The 23,565-nt window shown below is 34.4% G+C and overlaps 1 protein-coding gene across 2 annotated transcripts; it reads right to left on the bottom strand.

Moving 5' to 3' along the window:
• Positions 1–1,611: 1,611 nt before the first annotated feature.
• On the bottom strand, positions 1,612–22,042 carry LOC148272544 (serine protease 33-like). Of its 2 annotated transcripts, none has more exons than XM_088239909.1 (7): positions 22,019–22,042; positions 19,404–19,751; positions 16,900–17,007; positions 12,276–12,396; positions 8,817–8,966; positions 6,364–6,492; positions 1,612–3,681 (listed from the first exon to the last, which is right to left on the bottom strand). In XM_088239909.1, the coding sequence occupies exons 2-7, from the start codon at positions 19,662–19,664 to the stop codon at positions 3,485–3,487; spliced, it is 966 nt and encodes a 321-aa protein (XP_088096035.1). In that variant the 5' UTR covers positions 19,665–19,751; positions 22,019–22,042; the 3' UTR covers positions 1,612–3,484. The 2 variants fall into 2 exon arrangements, with proteins under 2 accessions (XP_088096035.1, XP_088096034.1); XM_088239908.1 differs by having other exon boundaries at positions 21,887–22,030.
• Positions 22,043–23,565: the final 1,523 nt, after the last annotated feature.

Raw genomic sequence — 23,565 nt, 5'->3', positions numbered from 1 at the left:
AAACTTTATTACGTTATTTTATGTAAGGATCGGTAAGATGTTTCGGCTGTGACCTGTTTCAAGAGGAAACCACAGAAAACTCGTCAGAAGAAGGCGGACCGTTGTTATTCGTCAACAGATCTTCCGATCCACTTGAATAGTGTTCATGTTCAAGTGGGGCATAGTGGGGGGATTTTTGGACATTCTCTGATGTATTCAAATATGATTCTACGCTCCTTCTGGACTATTCTTAATTCTATGGCTGGGAGTTATGTTTGATGTTAAACTAAAATTTTATACTCACATAGGCGCTGTCTGTGACAGCGAGCGCAGAATGTAAGGATTTGTTCTCCAAACAGCTAAGGTGTCCTTGAATACTCGTGTTCTTAGGCTTCTTTATAACTCATTGGTGCGAAGTAGACTTGAGTGTGAATCTCTGATCTGGGCGCTCCACGAATTAAAGTATTCTGTTTTGCTGGAGATGGTTCAGAAGAAATTTCTGAGGGATGCCTAAAGGGATGATGTTAAGATGTTTACTTAAGGGAGTGCGGACATTATCCGTGGTTGTACCCATCAGACTTTATACTGGGAATGCCTGGCTTCAATATTTTGGAGAAAAGAAGAAACGCATACAAGCTTATGTTTATATTTTTTCAGATGAATCCGTGGTATTACGATCAACATGGTGTAATGGAGAGTGTTTTTCTTTATGTTCCTAATGACTACCTTAGACATAGGCAGCTTTATGAAGAAAAAACTACCAATAAGTGGATCAAGCAACTTTTGAGAAGCACAGACGAGGCCAAAACATTTTGGAAGCATGAAACGCCTACATATGGGTTAACTCAGGCTCTCTCGGGACATGGATGCATGAGGGAATATCTGCATCGCTTTGGGCTGCGAGACGATAGTTGCTGTCCATGTGATGGCATCACTGAGCAGACTGTGGAACATCTTCTTGTATACTGTCCAATGTTTGATAGGCCGAGATGGGAGCTTGAATGCAAAATATACACTCGGATTGCTGCGACTAATAACCTAGCTGAGCTCCTGAACTGTAATGATACACGAAGAGAGACTGTTCGATTCATTACAGGGACGATCAAGCAGGCTAAGTTATTCAATGGTGGTATCTAGCTCCTTTTGTTTTTTTGTGTCCAACTTCTACGATTTTTTATTTTTTATTATTTGTTAATGTAATATTTCTAGAATTATTTTGTTTATTCTGATTCTGATTTATTTTTATTATTGTAAGTCTACGGTGAAAAATGTTGAAGTCAACGGAATATAATTTAAAGATAAATATATTCGATAAAACCTTGCACATAACAAAAGCAAGGTACAAATAATTTGCAACTACAAAAAAAAAAAAAAACTGTTTTATCTTCCTGCTTGCAGAACCAACCTGCCGATGGTAATGCCGGTAGGAAGAGCGATGTCTTTACTCAACCGTATCTCTTCGGATTTCGACATCTTTCGTTGAAAAAAAAAAAAAAATGTAATTAAGAGTGACATCTGAATCTTCTCTCTACTCGGGCGACCACAATGAGCTTTTCGAGGCTGGCCGGGTCTCTCCTGGCGATGTGTCCAAAATATCTCACAATGCACAGACCAAATAAACAAATTAAAATACGCGTAGAAATTAAATAACCCACATTCTAATTTGAATTATTTATTTATTATAAATTGACTAGACAGTGAATAATTTACATAATACAATATAAAATGATTAAATACTAAACATAAATCACATCATAACTCAGCTTCTTCGGGAGATGAGAGCCAGAGATGGCTCCATTGCATCTCATTGTCTGCATAGACTGTTGGAGTCAGCTGTCCTCGTCTACAGGCCTCCTGGCCATGGCTCTGCATATGGTGACCCATGAATTTTTTGATCTTCCTCTGCTTGTCATTCAAGCAAGATCCATGGAGATCGCCTGGTTAACAATGTGACGGGTGCTCAACGTCCAACGTGTCCATACCATCTCAATTGAGGGGCAGTTGCCTTTTTTCTGCTTTATTGTTGGTATCTGTGATACCAAGGCTTCCATGAATAGTTTTGTCACTTAGGGTCACTCAAATATATTCGTAAATACCTTCGGAATGCTTCGGTATCGCTCGGAAATACGTCTCCAGTTTGCAATGTGACTGAACCACACGGGTGCTCGTTATTAATTAGCACTGATCAATTTCAAAACCCCACAAAATCTTCTCTGAGTAGCGCCTACTAACATCGCTCAACATAACTGTTCTCGTTTTCATTGTAGTATTTCGGCTACGCTATAAATGTATATTAAAGGAATTTGGTTTGTTTTGGTTATTGCTGGGGTGGATAACGCGTCAGGTATCTTCATTCAACAAATCTGCTGTTTGCAAACCTTCAGCTCATCATTTATTTAAGAATGCGCATTTCAGCAGTTTCTAATTGCATAGAGTAGAAGTTATGCATCTTCCAGTATTCGGAGCCATATAGAAATACGGGTCTGACAAACTAAATGTGAGATCAGCGTGAACGGAGATATTCTGAATCAGGTAGAAGAATTTGTGTACCTGGGAAGTATGTTTACTAGGGACGGAAAGGCCGATAAAGATATTGAAAGGAGGGTGAGTGCCGGGAACAGGGTGAACGGTGCACTCAAATCTACTTTGGCAAACAAATGTTTATCGCAGGAGGCTAAACTAGCAGTTCACAACGGAGTTCTAGTTCCAACTCTAATGTATGGGAGCGAAGTATAGAATTGGAAAAATAATAATGAAAGTAGGTTAAATGCTGTCGAAATGCGATCCCTCAGGCGAATGTGTGGTAAAACGATGTATGATAGGGGCACAAATGTCGAGATCCGTGAAGTGTGTAAGGCTGAGACATGCATTATTGACATAATCAAGAAAGGGGTGCTGCGTTGGTTTGGACATGTAGAGCGAATGGACAGCGAAAGAACGGCTAGAAGGATCTACGATGCAAATGTTGATGGACGCGGAAAACGAGGAAGACCGAGAAAGACATGGCACGATCAAGTCCATCAAATACTTGAAGATGGACATGTCAAAAGTAGGAATAATCGGCGTGCGTGCATGAGAAGATGTATGAATGTAGAGGAAGCGAGGTCTGTATGCCAAGATAGAGTGTTATGGCGTTCTATCCTCTCTGCCTACTCCTACGGGGAAGCGGCGTGATGGTTTGTTGTTGTTGTCTGACAATTGTTTGATACACTTTTCCTATTAATTTTTCTTGCATTTTGACATAGATTTAAATATCCACCTCACGCTAAATCAGCTCATTAACTCAGAAAAAAATACTATAATAGGAGAACAATATAATATACGAACTTTGTTTAAAAGGTATGCGCGCTTTTAAATAGTTTTAAAAATCAAATATCCAACTCTTCACAAGAGTAAGTCTCTTTGTGCTTTTTTATGTAACCTCAAGATTTTCAACACTATTTAGAACTCATTTAATGATTGATATTTAATGACATTTCTAATTCATTCCATTTATAATCAGTCCTCATCCGAGCATTGTCGCAGTTTCCCTGATCCAGTTTGTGAAGGGATGCACCTTGGTGTAAACCCCTGGCCTGTTTCGTCTGCCGCAACCGTCTCCCCAGGACACCAGGCCAGTCAGCTCAAACTTGCCATTCCGTTGGCAAGCCAAAGGACCACCCGAGTCTCCGCCGCAAGCGTCGACACCACCCTGCATCAGCCCTGGAAAAAAATACACATTTAGTTCGTCCTATTCTTAAATACCCCTCAGTTATACGATCCTCATTTATGCTAATTCTTATGGTCGGTGCTAAATATGCTTCTTATTTAAGCTATTTAGCTAGAGTTAGATCTCACTTTTCAAGCTTCATTATTTTAAAAAGCCTGGATGGCGTAAAGGGCTAGTATTTTCATATTGCTAAATTTAAGTAACGGCCAATTGGTTAGCTTTCTCATGCTGTTAATATTAGGTCTCAAATCACCCGGGAAATGTGTCTTGAATAGAATGACTGTTCTTATTCCGAAATTGAGAGGTTTTTCAATATCTCTAGCCCTGCGAAACTCCTTTTTATCTTTTTAATCCAGTTTGCTTATCTTCTAACTGGTGTAATTTGGTGTCCTTAAAATCTTACAGAAAATTCTTCTTAGCATTCCCACTCGCTGCTTTGGAAAGATGAATTACTGTTCTTTTAATATTGGTATTAAGTCACCTTTGCCCCGAATGATCACGACACGACCAAAGCGACCCCACGCGACGGTAAATACTTTAAAATGAAGATGTAAAAAGTCAAAATAATCTGCGTGCTTGCAAAAGATCCATCAACTCTTGTATGGCAGTGATGTCACACTAGTCTACATAGGATTCAAGACTTGATATACAAGAGATATTCTCACTTATTTTTTTCAATGATAAAGTTGTATTTTTTGTAATCTTCAAATGGACATTTACGCATCGGATTTGGAAAATAAAATTTGTATTACTAACTATGAAGAATGAATGTGACGCATTGGCTGTATTGACAACAATCCACCCGTATAAGAGAGAGCGCGAAGTTGGAACTCACAACAATAAAGACAGAAACACGGTTCTGTGACCAGTATTTGAGTGAAACGGATTCAATCGGTTATTGACAGTGATGAGGAACGCACGCATGTAAGATGAACGGCGTAACTATGATTTGTAATTTATTATGCTATGTCTCATTCTTGAATACGCCTCCGTAATTTGGTCTCCTTCATATGTTACTCATATGAATCGCATCGAATCAGCTCAGCATAAATTTAAAAGAAAAAATGCGTACAAACTAGGAATCCCAAGAGATCACTATATCCAGTCTCTCACAACGTCGATTTAAGGCAGATTTAATTTGCATGTTTAAGATACTTAATAATTTATTTAATGTCCCGACTATTCTCCAACAAATACCTCTTAAGCTAGGGTTTCCTAGGACAGCGGTGCCCGTATTTTAACGGCCGTAGTGAGCGGTGATGCGGTGGATACCCGTCGTAACGGTGACTAGAGAGTGGTTTCCTAGGGAAACGGTGTTAAATGGTGTTGATAACACCGTTTTCCTAGGAAACCACACTCTAGTCACCGTTACGACGGTTATCCACCGCATCACCGTTCACTACGGCCGTTAAAATACGGGCACCGCTGTCCTAGGAAACCCTAGCTTTAACGTTCCTTCACGTAGACTCAGAAATAATGAAATTCTGTTCCTCGGTCATCATAAGACTAATTATGGTTTCCATGCGCCTCTACCCAGAATGATTAGATTTGTAACTGAAAATCGAGATCTAAATTATTTTGATTGTAAATTGAGTATTTTACGAATAGACTGAAGAAATATTCCCGATAAATTGACTGTATATTCGTAGAATGAACCTGAATTCCATAATGCCTGTCTAATGTATTAACTTGTCTTTGTTGTATTCCATTTGTTACTGTATTATTGTTTTTTGTTATATGATTTGTTTAAATTGGGCATTGTTCGTAAATTTGTTAAATAAAATAAAATAAAAAAAACAGGGCTAAATCTACAATATATATTCATGATAATTTTTTTCTTAAAATATATGTGCTTTGGAATATTTCGTCTTTTGCTTGTAACACGATGTTTGATCAGAAATATTTTTTTTACCACAGTCTTTTAAGAGTTATTTTATTTTATTTGGGAAATCAATAGTTCTACATACATATTTATAGTAAACAAACAGATATAGTGTATAAACTCAGAACTAATAACAGATTTCCACAAAGTATACAAAGTTAGTAAAGAAAATATATTACATATCAAATAAATACATATAAATTATACATATAAAAATGTTATTTTCATGTACTCAATAATCAAAGAATTTTTTATATTTATTTTAAGAACATTAAGTTACTGTAAATTGGGCGGGATTAGGACAAGGATGCTTGAAGAGAGGATAAGGAGGGGAAGGGAGATGTACATATTTATTATTTTAATGTCTACTAAGTTACATAATGCATATTAAGTGTAAATTTTGAATCTGACAGAGTGATGTTTGTGTAATCTATATTTTTAAAATTTGTATTGTACATTGAAAAAGTCCTACGAAAAAAAGCATTTTTTACATACGATGTTTTACTTATTGTTACATGAAACAGGTGGTACCGTCTATTAATCCTGGCTGGCACATATATTGTTATTAAACCAAGCAGCTCTGTACAGTCAACCATTCCTGTCATAATTTGTAAAGCAGTAGTTGGTCCGCACACACTCTGCGGTATTGTATAGAAATGATTCCATGGAAGGTGGAGGCAGTGAGAGTTAATACATAAGAAATACCGGTTTTGTATTTAAGGTACTTTATAAATTTCTTTTGAATATTTTCTATTCTAACGAAGAGAAATCGAATTCTAAGTATAGTTTTTACCAGCGCAAATCATGGTGTCCAGTATTGGCTGCTGCCTCCCTCCGTATACTCCCAACGTTCTGCAGGTTTTCACATCCACAAGAGGAACTGCCGCAGCTCTCAGGACCGGAGAGAAAGTATCAACGTCTTCTGTAAAATTGCAAGAGGATTATAACTGTCTAGAAATGAAGAAGTTCAGTGGTGTTTTAATTTTTTATTTGTTAAAAGACTATTTAACTAATGCATTTTAAAATATTTTTTTTTAATAAAAAATAAATATTAGCGCTCTTACAATTTACCCTTTCCTAATTTTAATCAACTTGGGGTAGATTTTAACTGTTAATATGTATTTCATTGGTATGTAATGATAAGAAATTTTAGGCGGGAAACATGCGTATAGTAAAAACAAACAAAATTAAAAAGAAGCGGATATATTCCTTGGTACCTACACTCTACACTACGCACACAGATGCGTTTCTACTATCATCTCCCAGGGAACAGCCAAATGTGAACCAAGTGTTTTTACAGTTATTTACTAGGAAAAAGACAATAGATCCTGTTTACTGCACACCAAAATAAAACAGGGACGAGTTTGAGTTTGAGTATCGTCCATTGTCTTGTTAACCGTAATAATAAGTTAATGAATGCTATCTTTGTTTACTTTTTTATATTTTACTATTTGTGCTGTTACATGTTCACTTAATTGCCATACTTACTAGTTCTTTGCTCAATGTATTATTATTGCGTTTCTTAAAATTATTTTTTATGATTAACTTTTTAAAATCATTCTTAAGTTGTTGAAATTCCATTTGTCGATGCGTTTTGAAGCTGCAAGACTTATTGTGATGTTAGCTATCATATTATTTTTATTATATTATGTAAATGTTATCAAATATTTAAATTTAGTAAATGGGGTCTCGAATTTCAACCGTCCATGCGCTCAGTAGCTGCAAAACTTGTTGTTATCTAAATTGTAATTTTATAAATTTGCTTTTTATTTCATTTTTTAAAATATCACCTAAACTCTAAACTTCATTGTCAAATAAAAAAATTAAAAATGTAAATAGGGGCTCGATTTCGTATCGTCCATGCGCTCTGTAGCTGCAAGACGTGTTGGGATATTTATTTATTGTACAGCGCCCTTGAGGTGATTTTCACAAAAATAGCGCTATATAAAGTATTATTATTATTATCATTTATTTTTTTGATACTCTGTTTTACCTTTTATGTATCTAACAAAAAAAACAAAAAAAAATCCCAGAAAAATTTACGGGGTCATAACTAGAAGCTTTATCGTTTTTAATTCCACCTCAATCCCAAGATAAACTTCCTTTCCAGCCGGGTAGTTTCAGACTGGAATAAATTGCCAAGCCTAGTTGTCCATTCCATTTCAGTCAACCAGTTAAAAAACCGTTTGGATGCTTTTTTGAAAAGAGAAGAACTTGGAGAAAAGGCAGTACACGAGATATAGGCGCATCAGCCAAGGCGGCCTGCCTATAACCAATAATAATAATAACTAACTTCTTCCTCATCCATTTTTGTTCCCTCTTTTCCATATCAATGATTTTATCTATATTTTTGTATTTTATTTTATCTATTTTGACTTATCATGGAATGAACGTCGTCCTTGTAAAGGCTTACTAGGTTTTACCATAGAATTAAGAAGAGTCCAGAAACCGCATACGCACATCAAACAGAAGGTGACTTAACTACTCATAAATGAGTAGGTTTACGTTTTGACCCATTAGTTTCTTTGTAGACGTCGCTCAGTACGCAACTCCTGATTTGAATTCAATTATGCCGTGTTGTGTCCTTTTAAAGTGTAGAAATACTGCTAGGATCTTAAAGAAACGGGATAGGATCACATTTCATGTGTAATTATCAAACGAATGTTCAAGTAGCAAATGCATTACTTAAAAATTGAATTATTGTTCCAACTGTCAGATTGTCGAAGAAACAAAATGGAAATTTCGTCAGTGTTGCCAGGGTAGTAATTTTTTTACCCTACTTTGCTCATCTAATGCAAGAACTAATGAATATTAGATCTCGGATTAAACAACGCCGTGGGGAACATTTGAACGACATTATCTTTAAAACATCAAATATTATTTAATATGATATTATGTAAAATAAAATTTGTTTGATATTTATGTTCAAAGTTCATTAATTCAATTACTCTTATTAAATGACACTTTACTTATCTACTCTGTTGTGTCAATCAATGTTTCCGCGTGCACAATAAAATTTTAGAGAAATTAACAGATTGCTTTTTTTGTACCTTACATTTGTGTTATGATTTTTTTTACATCAAGCAGCATTACGCGGCGACATCACGAATGCGCGCGGCGAAAGTAGGCCATAGTGGGGGGATTATTGGACACAGTCCGATGTATTCAAATATGATTCTACGTTTCTTCTGGACTATTCTTAATTCTATGGGCTTTACATTTAAGACAAATAAATTAATCCCTTACCCTGCACGGCACCCCATCCTGAGACCATGCAGTGTCCCCCTGTTGGCGGAGATGTTGGTAAACAGATGGGCTGCACGTGGGAAGAAAATGGTATGCCTGAACTTCCTGCCGCGATACTGACCACTGCTATGTCGTTGCTGTGAGGACCAGCTGAAATGGTTGAAATTCCAAATTAATTTCAGGAGAATTTCTAAATGGTGCAGAACCAATTTCAGCATGTAAACAGAAAATAAATTGTGAAATTGTACAAGAAGTATTAACATATTATAACAGAGATGAAGAACATTTTAGAGAAGGTAATATAGAAGTCTAGGCATCTACATGGCTTATGACCCGTCATTGGCTGGTTTAAGTGGCCATTTTACACACTGTGTAACATTCACCATTCCACCCATATTTCAACATCTATATTCCTTCAATTCTTTCATCTGTTGATGTTTGTTAAGCTAAAGAGCTGAAACCTTAATTTATACGGATGAGATTCATCTGATTGAATTATTTCACCTACATACTGCGCAACGCCTGAAAAATGATCAATTTTCATACTTCTCATGGACCAGGTGGATATTAACAATATTTTGAGTTTGTCCGAATTTTTGTAGGCAAGTACTGGATTCAAGTCCCCGGGGAGCTGTTAATATTAACACATTACAACAGAGACATTTTAGAGAAGGTAATATAGAAGTCTACGCATCTACATGGCTTATGACCTGTCATTGGCTAGTTTAAGTGGCCACTTTACACACTGTCCATATTTTTTTTCTTCAGTTTCAGTGCTGCAGAGCAGCGTTTAATTAATTTAAAAAATACATACAAGAATTTGTTACCCTCTGAATCAAAAGACTTTTCGGTGGGACACATTTTTTTTTGTTTTTATGACAGGTTTATATTACATTAATTTTATTTATATTTTACAAATTTATTTGTAAACAGGCACTATAAAGTATCTTTTTCATTTGAAGATCTTTCATGTTAATGATGGTTTGTGGGAGATCATTGAACAATCTTGGAACAACGCAATTTAATATTCGCTCTCCGAAGAATTTGTAAATCGGGGAACATCTATATTCCTTCAATTATTTAATCTGTTGATTTTTGTTAAGCTAAAGAGCTGAAACCTTCATTTTTGCGGATGAGATTCATCTGATTGAATTATTTCACCTACATACTGCGCAACGCCTGAAAAAATGTTCAATTTTCATACTTCTCATGGACCAGGTGGATATTAACAATATTTTGATTTTGTCCAAATTTTCGAAGGCAAGGACTGAATTCAACTCCCTGGGGAGCTGTTAATATTAACATATTACAACAGAGATGAAGAACATTTAAGATAAGGTTATATAAAAGTCTAGGCATCTACATGTCTAATGACCTGTCATTGGCTGGTTTAATTGGCTATTTTACACACTGCGTAACATTCACCATTTCACCCATATTTGAACATCTATATTCCTTCAATTCTTTCATCTGTCGATGTTTGTTAAGCTAAAGAGCTGAAACCTTAACTTGTGCGGGTGAGATCTATCTGATTGAATTATTTCACCTACATACTAGGCAACGCCTATAATTTTTTTAATTTCTATACTTCTTCATGGACCAGGTGGATTTATGAACAATATTTTGAATTTGTCCAAATTTTGTCTTGTTGTACAAAAAATGGTTTAACTTCAAGATCCATTTCTTCGTCATCTAATACGGTCATAAGTAATCATTATTCCATTTCTACTCTGTAGTTGGAGTGTATGATTTCCACAAAGAGTCTCCAGGCCTGCTGGCTGTCATCTTTAGAGCATCATTCTAAATCCAGTGGGCGTCCAATAGTTTAGACTTCAAATTTAAATAAATTTGTATTGACTTCAATAGTTTAGTTAGTTAAACAAAATATTTAACAACACTAAATTTTTTGCAACAGAGAGGAAAACATTTTGAGAAGGGAATATGGAAGTCAAGCAGTGGCGAATGGTGATTTTATTTACAGGTAAGCTCTAAAACATATGTATAGGAGGTACATAATATAATGTAAGTAATATATACCATATATATTTTTTTTACTGTGGTTCTGCGTGATACAACAACTCTCATCCATGAAATCAACTCAAACGATGTAACTTCGTGATATATTATATTATGTAGATATATTATCCATTCCTTATATATATAATTCATTTTTTAAAAAAATGTATCACTATGAATTCAGTCGATATCAGGTATTCCAATTGAAATGTCAAATTGTCAACTGACCGAGTTGATCTAAAAAAAAAAAGTGCTAAAAACGGCCGCGTCGAACGCCATATGTCCTGCAATAATACGCATGAAAATAATTATAGTCTTATGTCAAAAGTACCATCATAAACCAATGTTTGATACCCCTGATCTACTGAAATTGATTTCATTCTATGTACCTCCTAGATTAAGCAGAACATCTACAATATTTTATTGTCAAAATTCTCGATCGGTAGCTCAATATAACTCACCTATTGTTAGATTACAGAATACCGGGAATGAATATGCATCACATTTTGATATATTTAGTTTATATCTGCCTAACTTAAAAAATAAAGTGACCAACATATTTTTATCAAAAAGAGCAAATCATCTTCAGAAGATTGGGTTGGAATAGTTATAATTTGATTGATTAATGTATTTTGTTATTGTATAATTTCTTTAAAATATATATGTATTTCAAGTTATTAATAATGTGTACAGTACGAGTAAATTAATATTTCACACTCGATTTTTTTTAAATATTTTTATTTTTAAGTACTCTTTATACCACATATATGTAAATGGCAGAAATGCCGTATATAAATAAATAAATAATAAAGAAAAATAGCCCTTAAGAAATAATGTTTGAAAAACTGTTTTTCAAATAATTTGTGTAATCTGCAAGTTTAATCTAGGAGAAAAAACTCACACTGGGGTTAAGACATTCAAAATATAGTATACTTATTTTTATAAAAAAATAAGCTGGAATAATCGGCTAGTTTTCTAGTTCACCGCAGGCGCTGGGCGCGCTTAATTAATATTTATATTTATATTAGGATAAAATACAAACGGTGGAAATGATTTAAAATGAATATTAATTATTTATTCGTTTCCCTGCGAATAAAATTACAGCAAAACATTATTATGTAATGGTAAGCTGCGCAGGTTCGCTTCTATACACGGTTCGCCCCTGGCTGCTGGTGGTAGAAGACGAGAAAAGACCCATGTATTTAGCACTGTCAAGACGCGTGCGCACACTTTTACAATGTTGCACGGTGCGGAAAGATCGAAGAACGAATCTCGAACTCGTTGCCGATTATTTAAATTCCCCCATCAGCCTCTCGCGTAACCACAGACAAATAAGAAAGTTTTTTTCACTTAACGTAATTTAAATCTCGTTTTTTGCGGATATTTACTTACTAATGAACTGAACAAATTATTATTACCTTCTCATTAATTAAATTTACTCACCTTTACGAAAATCTGGATGGATTTCTACTCTCTTTATGCCAAAACTGTTTTCATGGTTGTCTTGAATTTTTAGGTGGTATTCTCCTGTTACTACCCTGAAGGAATCCAGTTTGAGAGGTTCCTGAAAATGTAATGTAATGTAGTATATTCTTTAAATAGGTTTCGTTGGATCTCTTATAAACGTCAATAAAATTATAACTATATAACATAATTCAACAATTTGTAAATTTATTTATTTATTTATTTATTTATTAACATACACGGCATAATTGCCTTTTACAAATTTATAATATAAACATATAAGGTTTGATATTTTTTAAACTACATATTTGCACTCAAAACTAAGGAACAATAATCAAGCCTAAAAATTATATAACATAATATTTAAAAATAAAAAAAAAGTTTAAATAAAACAAAAGTTTGAAATAAAAAGAATACGAGAACTTTAAAAATTAATATAAAAAGTAAATTAAACCTAACAATCAAATAAATTAAAATCAACAAACTAAAATCAATAAATACGAATATAATGCCAAGCTGTCTTGTCCTGCAAATAATTTTCGACTCTACAGTAGCTTTTTCCAAACAGCCTGTGCTTGGCAAAATCTTTAAAAAAAATTGTTGGCAAAGCCTGAATTTCAAGAGGCACCTTGTTGTAGAATCGTATGTAGTTTGAGGCAAAATAATTATTATTTTTTTGCAGTCTGGTAGTGGGCACAACTAGCATATCTTTTTTTCTCATTTATATGTGCATTGATCAAGTTTGCATAAATAAATTGACACGTGACTGTCAATATATTGATTTTTTAAAACTCATCTCTAAAAAGTAGTTCGAACTGTCGTAGGATCGCAGTGAGTCACATCTTGCTGGAGAATGTGATTCTATAAAATGCTGCGAACGCCCAGTTGCATTCCACCGGCAACACAACTGACTAGCCCTACTCGTTAGCGTTCACGTCGTGAACCCTGGACAATGGGATCACTCTCGTAACGGTGTGATCACAGCAGATAACGAGAGAATGAAAGGCGAGTTATTGGCGCCTCAAAACGAAAAACAACCAGCTAAGGGAAGGTAACCCCGACAGAAAAATCCACCAGAGAAGGCAACGGGAAACCACTCTGGTCATCTTTTCCCAAGAATCACTACGGCGAGTACATCAATAAGCAGTCGTCCTGGCTGCAAAATGTAAAAGTAGCGCAAAACAGATACATATAAGCTTTAATTCAGTCTTCAAAAACATATGGTATAATAGCGTGGGGAGGAGTCTTGGACGCGCATGGTCGCTCAATAGAAATTGCACAGAAAAATATAATTAAAATAATTTACAAAAAATAAAGACTATTTCCTAGTTATAAATTATACGTAAAAAGTGGACTCCTTAGTTTTAGAAAATTATATTTATTTCAGTGCATAAAATATGTTAACTTGAATAGAGATTTGTTTAGCAATAATTTAAATCGCATTAGTAATAGATCCGATAGTGTACTGTCAGTTCCAGGATGCAGAACTAAGTTCGCACAGAGGCACTCCTCACATGTTGGTCCAAGATCCTTCAATTTTCTAACCAAGGAACTACAAAACATCAAATCACTGGTACATTTTAAAGTAGGTTTGAGGTTTTGGATCAGCATGAAAGGAACAGATAGATAAATTCTTGAAAAAATTAATTAAAATAAAAAATAAATGCATTCTGCAAATAAATCATGTCTTCGTAATATCAGCATCTGTTAATTAAGTTTTTCTTTTCTTTTTTTTCGTGTTCATATCATAACATATATACATGCTATTAACTTTTTAATAATTAAAAAAGGAACGGCCCACGCTCAGACGCTGAAGTCTTTGTGGGAATGTTTCCAATTCATGCTAAAGCTTAATTTTAAGATGTATTTTTTCTAAAGTTTATCTTTGTTATTATATTTCTTTGTAAATAATATGTGTATGGAAAAAAAATTAAAAAAGCTTTCGCTGTAGTGATTGCCAACGTCAGGGAGACTCGGCAAGACACTAGCAGAAGAAATAGTAAAATATTAAAATAAAGGTGAATGGAACAGTACATTTAAATCAACCCCGTCTAATTAATGCTTGGACGAACACCATGAAAAGTGTTTCGGATTCATTTTCTTTTATTGAAGTGTCAAGCCATTCCTTCCTTTGATTCCGGTGGTCCTTGTTTTGAATCCCAATGTACCTACTTCTCCCTGACGGCGAGTCAAGAAAGCAACGCGTGACAACACAACAAAAAAACCGTACCGCGAACAACAGCGAAAACCGTACCGTGAGCGTGACAGTGATTTCGAATCACCAACATACAAGAAAACGTGCAAAGTGACCAGTGCAAACGATAACGGTGTCTTTCTGGACCAGTGCCAAAGGGAGGAAACCGTAAGTCCTTACTCCTCTCATTAATTCCAGGATTGACACTGAAAACCATAACGTCAATTAGTTTACCCAAAATCAAACGTTCCCTGTTTCCTTCGAACACGCGTATCGCGAGAGGGCAGGCCTTGTTTACAGTCCCGAGGTCGAAGGTATCGAGCATCCCACAAAAAGCATGGCATGATGATAGTCAAAAACCGAATTGATTATAGGTAGTGTCAACCCGCCATTTATTTTTAAAATGTTACTTGTAGTTCATAAGAAACCTAACGGTTTATAATTGTACATCATCAGGTAAGTTTGTTGGTTTTTATAAAATTTTTCAGTACCCTTTTGAATTTCTGTGGAGTCATTGTTTTAAAATTGTGAGGTTAGCTGTTGTACATTTTTATTCCATTGTTCATGAGTCGGGATTGGCCTGTTCTTGTTTTGGCTCTTTGTATGTGTTAGTGTTGTGATCTGGTTTCTGAGTTGGCCCTTAACGTACCTGGCTACCGCACCCGTCACACGAATCTATCTATTTCCATGTACCCACAGTTCGCACCAACTATGCACAGAACTCTCCTCTGATTCGCTTGACGCGTAATTATAATTTATTTTTCAATAACATAGACATATTTAACTGCAGTAAACTCACTTTTAAAACCAAAATTAAAAAACTATCATTTGAAAAAAAAAATGTTTCGTTATAAAAAAAATAATATATTTTTAAAGCCAGGACCACCGCCGCATCCTCAAGACGCTCGTTGTAGGAGGCTGTTGCGTCCGTTCTCGGACTTTAATGTTAGTTATAAAATTGAACCACCTTATACCTAATATTCTTCTCAAGCATTTACTCTCAAAACTCAGAAGTTTGGTGTTTTGAGCTTTGATAAGGTGCCAAGATTCACACCCATATAGGAGAACTGGCATTAAAACACTTTTAAAGTACGTGGGGGTCATAGTCCGTTGATCAATAATACACACACGTGTAATAATTTCACCTGATATATTGAGCAACGACTGATGAAGCAAGTCATCATTTTATATTTAATACAATACATTTTATTATGCAAGACTAAGATTGCGTATGAAATGTTCGTCTACATAAGAGCAACGTCCCGCAGTATATTCACGCCATTAAGACATGAAAAACAAGGGAACTTGGCCTACAAAGAGACCACAGAGCGTGTTAACGCCCAGTCAGCCTAGCCCAACCAAGTCAGCTCAACACAATCACTCAGTTCCAGTATGTAGTCCAAGTGCAGTCACTTCAACTCAGCGTCAACTTCACTCTCGTGTTCTGTAAAAGTTCCGTGTATTTATTCGCCACGTAAAAAATACACGGTAAATATTAACATTAGGAGGTACCTGAAGCGTAAGACAGTTTATATTACCTTCATGTAGCAAAAAATATCAAGATATGCTGCGGTTGGTGTACCAATGGAGTGCCCCATGCACTATTAAGTGCGGAGAGGAAATGATGATGATGAAGTAATAAGAAAACGGACGCATCAAGCTCCGGTCACAACTGTCATCAAGCGGAGGTGATACGTTTGGCTGAGCCACATACTGCGGATGCCCCCTGAGAGCTTTAATCTTGTTTGCTTAATTTACAAGGCATCAGGTTCTCGATGTCCTAGACGTCCACTGCTGACTGTTCGTCGGCAGTTTGCCAGATCTTCGGGACGAAACCTGATTTGGGAGGACGCACAGGAGCTGGCAGCCGACAGAGATGCATGGAGGCTTTTTGTGGACATCATAATTGAACCGGGTTGTGGTCCCGTGGTAGTATTGTGGACTCACTGGCCAAAGGTCTGAGGTTCAAATCCCACTCTACCACAACTCGATTTCCTTTTGCCAGTACAAGTTATTTACGACTTTTAGGAAATGGCATGAAAATTTTAATATTTGAGTAAATAAAAAGAAGTAGAAGAAGTATTTCCCTTTTTTTTATAAAAAAATATGCTTTAACTAGTCTTCTGTCAATCTCCAACTAGAGCAGGAGCTCCAACACTCAACAACCTGAATTCTTCAGTCATTGGTGGCTCTACAGTATAAATCCTACAGTGGTGACCCCGACGTGATCCTACAAGTATTTTGTTTTGTTGCCTTTGTAGTCTTTGTATTGTCGTTATGTTTCTAGTTCCTCAAAAAGATTAAGGATAGTTGAGGATTTTTCTTTTGTGGAATAAACTCTTTTATTTTAAAGAACATGAAAAGAACAAGTTCAATTTTGACATTTAAATAAATTAAAATTTCACTTACTTCATCAAAGCAGTGAGCTGCAGTCACCACGGTACGCACGCCTATGATGGCTCCTCCACAATGATGCTCGAACGTTTTGGTTTCCAAGTTTATTTTCCCGATTTCAATCTAAAATATAAATTGCTTTTAGTCTAAAATTTAAACCACTTTCAATCTAAAACTGCATGGAAACTATTTTTTAGCAACAGTATTTTCAGTTTGTTCCAATTCTTTTACTGAATACGGCTTCTACGGATAATATTGATCTATTTTTCTGTACATATCGGCAGTTTAGCAGCTATCTGCTTTTTATTAATTAATTTCAGACTTATGTTTAGAGTCTGCATTACGTGATGGGTGGAACAGCCTGTAAAGTAATGCCGACAGCAATTGTCAAATAATTAGATAAACAAGCATATTACAAAAGAGATGAAGATCATTTAAGAGAAGGGAATATGGAAGTATAGGCATTTATAGGGCTTATGACTTGTCGTTGGCTGGTTTGCTTTGAGAAAGTTCAGTGGTTATAAAAAATCATGGTCCTGGTCAACACCATGCGAAGGAACTGATAGAAGGGTTCTCGCAAAGTTTTTGTAATTTAATTTTCAATTTTTTGTATAAGTCCTTACTATTTTGCCAATGCAATATATTCACTTCAAAAATATCAATACTCTTAGAAATCTCTTCTGTTCCCTAGTTAGCCCTCACCTCGAGTATTCCTCTGTTATCTGGTCTCCATAGTATGATGTTCACATCAAAAATATTGAATCAGTTCAACATCGATTTTTAAGAAAGGTAGGCTGGAGGTTGGGCTTATCCAGAGATCAATATACGTATAATGAGTTAGAAACTAGCTTAAATATATCTTCTCTTCAAGACCGTCGAAATAAATCCGACCTTCTAGTCCTATTTACAATTCTCAACTCACTCTTTGATGCGCTTGAACTACTGAGCTCGAAAAAATTAAATATCCCAACTAGAAACCTCAGACAAAACTGACTCTTTCAAACCGATAACCATAGAACTCACTATGGTTTTCATTCCTCTATGCCTAGAATTCTTAGGTCTGCCAACAAACATACCAGTCTTGATTTCTTTGATGACAAGTTGTCTTCTTTCAAACTATCACTGAATCAAATTCAATTATACATAAACACCTCTCTTCTGTTTCTACTCCCACCAAGTCTACTATATACCATTGTGTCTTTCTACTTTCCTTTGTGATATTTTTTTATCTATAAATATGTCCTTGAAAATGCCCATTGGGCATATATATGAATAAATAAATATTGTATATTTTTTTATAGTAAACGCCGATTTTTCGCCAGTGAACTGTGTTTATTTACGGGGAAAACAAAAAACAAACCGACACGAGTGTTGACTTAGAGATTACACTCGCGTTGACTTATCACTGCGATAACTTAAGCATGTTCATTATTGTTCATTGCGATTGCTCAAATGCTTACATGTTTCAAGCACGTCAATATTGAAGGAAGAATTGAAAAATTCTTACTTAAATATTTTTCAGTCTACACTCACTTAGAAGGTTGCAATTTTTTTTACCCATTAATACGAAATGCACCCTTGTACAAGCATTACTACTACCCATTCTAGATTACGCTGATGTTTCCATGACTGATTTAAGCTGTGAGCAACTCGATAAACTTGAACGACTTCAGAATACATGCATAAGGTACATTTTTGGTCTTAGGAAATATGACCACATTTCTGATTATCGTAGGCAAATGAAATGGCTCAAAATTAGACAGCGGAGAAACTATCACTCCCTCTCACTTCTGTTCAATGTACTTCATAGTCCTAACGCTCCTATATACATCCGTCAACGCTTATCAGTTCATGGTTTACCTCTTCGTTCCAATTCTCAAGGCACTCTCTTAATACCCATCCAAAATTCCTCTTTCTTCTCTAACTCATATAGTGTCCATGCGGCTCGACTGTGCAATCATCTCCCATCCACCATCAAAGATGTTACTTCATTATCTCTGCTTAAATCACGTCTGAAGAAACATCTCCTTTCTCTTTCTTAACCTCTCCTCCTTTCCTCTTTCCTCATTTTTTAATTATTTTTATTTATAAATTGACTGCAAAAAATAATATACATACATACTTAAAAACAGGGAATCAATGTAAAATGAAAACGGAGTGTTCTCTGTTTATGATAGTCTCCATTTAAACATGGCACAGCTTGTTCTAGGATGGAGATTATATTATTGAGTTTTGATTTAAGGTAATTTATAAACAAATACGTTTTTTCTATTTTCATGTATTTTTAGCTTTTTAATCTTTATTTTCTATTGAATATGTTCTGTAACTTGAATTATAAAAATAAAACTTTTATTTTATTGGTTGGTTGGGAGAAATGGCCATTTGGCAATAAGCCCACCAATGTACAAATAACATTATGTAAAAAAAAGTTAAATAAATAAAATAGTTATTTGTGATTGACACACTGGGCTCTGGGACGAATGGGTTAAGTCAATAAGATAATTAAAATTAGCACTTACTTGCCACGGGAGAGCACCGTAAGGACTTTCGATTCCTCCCACTATTTTGGCATTTCTTCTCGGTTCGAATTCCACAAACCTGATTCCACATTCTACGAAAGCCGGTCCATTAAGTTCGTTATCCGGATGGACTCCAAACATCACTGGGTTATATCCACTGAGCGCATTCAATCCATTGAAGTAATCAATCAACGCAACTTGCGCGGAGCCACTCAAGAACTCAGCCATCAACCAAAACGATATCACAATGGCTGCTTTCATTTTGATTTAAGAAATACACAGCAAAATATGTTTTTTACCCGCACGAGTTTTTACCAAAATATTGGTATTAAAATTACGTTAAAAACCCTTCAGAGAAAAAATAATGATTAATTCTTACATCGAATATTTTATTAGAATAAACATCATTTATAAAGTCAAAAGTGATGGTATTTGAAAGGGATAGTGAGGTTACTGACTGCATAATAAATGTAAACAACGAATGTCTCGAGCAAGTAGAAGAATTTGTGTATCTGGGAAGCATGTTTTCAAGAGATGGAAGAGTAGAAAAAGATGTTGAAAGGAGAGTGAATGCGGCCAAAAAAATGACCGGAGCACTAAGCACAGTAATTTCTAATCTAAATATGTCAATCGAAGCTAAACTGGCCGTACACAGCGGAGTTTTAGTCCCAACACTTATGTATGGAAGTGAAACATGGAACTGGCAGAGGAAGGATGAAAGCCGAGTGAACGCGGTTGAAATGCGATCTCTTAGGCGAATATGACGAGGGCGACCAAGGAAGACGTGGCATGATCAGATAAACCAAAATCTTAAGTCTGGTCATGTCAAAAGCAGACAGAACCGAAGCGCATGTATGACAAGATGTATGAATGTGGAAGAAGCTAGAAATGTATGCTAGGATAGACGTGTGTGGCGGTCCATTCTCTGTGCCTACCCCTTCGGGGAAATGGCGTGATGGTAGTTGTAGTAAAAGTAATATCATTTATATTTTTTCTGTAGATATGAATTGCAATTTTCGTTTTACTTAGTTTTATTTTTTATCTTGTTTTGATTAAACTTATGTGCACACACTATTTATGTATGTGTTTATTTTTTTAAATTTTAAAATATGTTCAAGTAAATTGCTATTCTTTAATTTTAATTGTATTATTTTACTCTATTTTCTTACGTTAAAAATTTTTTTTTTTCTTTTAACTATTTTTATCTGTTCATTACTTTATTTTATTTTATGTTTATTATTTTATACCTATACAGTATTATGTCTGTACTCTTTTTATTTGATTATTAATTAAAACTGATGCCCGAGAATCCGATGATAATATCGGGACAAAATATATTTGAATACTTTGTTTTCTTTATAATGTTCTAATATTGTAATAATGTGTATATTTTATTGAATAAAGACTCTTTAAAAAAAAAAATACATATTTACTTCCATACACGTTTAAAATGTTTAGTAAATAAATTAAATATTTTTTTAAACTAAACATCTGACTCTCCGACTGTTTTTACAGTTATTTCACTCACATACGAAAATAATACCTTTAAAAACAATGTATAACTGAGCAATCCATCTAATCTTCACATTAGTTTGAAAATGCCCCAACAAGGCGAAACAATTGTCACGAAATTTCTGTTTTTATATTTGTAAAAATATAATAAAGTGTTCAGTAGACTCAAACCAGTGTTTGATTTTTTTAATTAAAAGTTTTTATAATTAAGCGTTAAATTGTTTAATGGAATGTGTTTTCAAAACTCGGTCTCGTGGTGCAATAGTCAGCGCGTTTCCCTACCATGCAAGAGGTCTCGGAATCGATTCCCGACATGGTCGCCATGAAATATTTATCTAAAAATGTGTATTTACACTAGAATATTTGTGTAAATACATCCCTGGTTTGGTACATGAAGCGTAAGACTGATCGTCTTACCTTCAAGTAACAAGACACACTGCGATTGGTATAACAATGCAGTGCCCTATGCACCATTAGGTGCCAAAAGGAATAATTATTGATATGTGATTGTTTTTTAAGATTTAAACGTTTTTTTTTATGTACATATATTTATATATATTTTAATCCATTATTTTTTTATTATTTGATAATTTATAGTCAAAATTATGGACAATTTTTGGTATTTTTCAATTGAATTTGTTTTTACTGGTAATCCACTCACATACAAAATATAATGTGTTGAAAAACAATTTTCAATTAAAAGTAAAATTGTTAAATGAAATGTGCTTTTAAAACTCAAACATGTTTTTCCAAAATACATATATTTATATGTATGTCAAACCATTCATTCACATTTCGTATTATTTAGTAGTCAATATTTTACAGACGAAATTGTAAAATAACTGTATAGGCGCTCAAATTTTTAAATCAACTAAAATAGATAGACTTTTTACACAAAAACAAATTCATTATATTGTTTCAAATAATTAAAACAATTTATTATTAAGATTTTTAGGTTTATCGTTAATTACCAAACTAATTTTTCTATGAACTTATGTGTATTCCTAAGTAATTTTTCACTAATTTATTATACACGTAGTGAAGACTGAATTTATTGTTAATAAAATAACTAGATCACTTATAAATAAATTAAAAACAAGTACACTTATCGAACTGCCTACAAATACTGAATATCTATTAACTTTTTCAAGTGTATTTAAAAAATATACACCCTACAGTGTGGTGCAAAAGAAGTTGAATATTTTTTCTGTAAAAAAATACATCAAAATCATTAACATTCCGCTTTGGTGGTGCATTAGGAACTGAATCTGTAAACCATTTGCAGCGTATTTTAATAATTGGTCATTTAGTTTTTTTATTTATTTATTTTATTTTATTACAGGTAAGCCTCGTGGTGTCAGCGCGTTTGCCTACCGTGCAAGAGGTCGCGGGTTCGATTCCCGACTTGGTTGATATAAAATATTTATTTTAAAGGGTGTTTTTACACTAGAATATTTCATAGACGCTAATAAATATTAAAGGAATATTTTTGTAGACAAGGACTGGATTGAACTCCCTGGGGAGCTGTTAACATTAACATATTACAACAGAGATTAAGAACATTTAAGAGAAGGTAATATATAAGTCTAGGAGCTAACTTCACAAACATCAACAGATGAAAGAATTGAAGGAAAATAGATGTTCAAATATGGGCAGAATGGTGAATATTACACAGTAAGTAAAGTGGCCACTAAAACCAGCCATTCATAGGTCATAAGCCCCGTAGATGCCTAGACTTCTATATTACCTTATATTAAATGTTCTTCATCTCTGTTGTAATATGTTAAATATTAAACAATTAGAAATGAGAAAATGTTTAAAAAGGCTATACAAAAATGGATAATGAAGCTGGGTAGAAGTAAAATGGATTGTCTCAACCGCCCAAAAGAATATTGAATAAAATGCTCCACAAATGTATGGTTTAACCGGGTCATATTCTATTTTATTTTTATTTTATTTTATTAACATAAACGGCAAATCTGCCTTTTACAAACATTTATAATATTAACATATTTGGCTTAATATTATTTTTCCTTTTAAAAATATGAATTTCCTTATACCCAAGATTTATAAAAAAAAACAATTAAACCAAAAATCATACATGATTTATATTTAAAAAAATTAACTAAAAATTATACAGCATATTCAGTAGAAAGTTTACATAATAAAACATTCTACAGTAAAACAACAAGAAAATCATAAGTACTGTTTCACACAGCTAGGCAAAGTTAACAAAAAACTGTGTATATATGTATATTGTGAAATGCATGAATAAATAAATATAATTACCATTCACCATCTTTGAAAAAGTTCAAAAAGTTTGTTCTATAGGAACAATACCCCACACTAAATAAATCAGATACGTGGGAATAACTATTGCCGAGTTCATGAAGTTTATTTAATACGGAACAGCTATGGATTGCTTCAGCCAGACGACAGAATTTGATCCAGGATACGGCACTACCCGATGTAAGGAGTACCGCTTTACCCACCGTTAAACTACTGGGAGTCATCCTTAATTCTGACCTTTATCTTGATGCTCAAATTAGTAGAACGATAAGTTCATGCTTTTACCAGCTGAGACAGATTAAATGCACACGCAAAAATTTGCCAGTTGATGCCGCCCGTCAATTAATAAATGCGTTTGTAG

The sequence above is a fragment of the Micrasema longulum genome, unplaced genomic scaffold, assembly GCF_059751315.1.
Source record: "Micrasema longulum isolate JH-2025_06_02 unplaced genomic scaffold, ASM5975131v1 h1tg002302l, whole genome shotgun sequence".
In the NCBI taxonomy this organism is placed as follows: Eukaryota; Metazoa; Arthropoda; class Insecta; order Trichoptera; family Brachycentridae; genus Micrasema; species Micrasema longulum.
Note: the sequence above shows the minus strand (reverse complement) of the source record. Positions and strands in the feature narration are given on the sequence as shown.

Bases quoted from the DNA above. Each gene is read 5' to 3' on its own strand.
- LOC148272544 (XM_088239909.1), bottom strand. From the start codon at position 19,664: ATGAAAGCAGCCATTGTGATATCGTTTTGGTTGATGGCTGAGTTCTTG. The intron at 8,967-12,275 runs GTGAGTAAATTT...CAACCATTTCAG, and splicing joins CCATCCAGATTTTCGTAAAG to CTGGTCCTCACAGCAACGAC. The intron at 6,493-8,816 runs GTAAGGGATTAA...GCAATTTTACAG, and splicing joins AGGATGGGGTGCCGTGCAGG to AAGACGTTGATACTTTCTCT.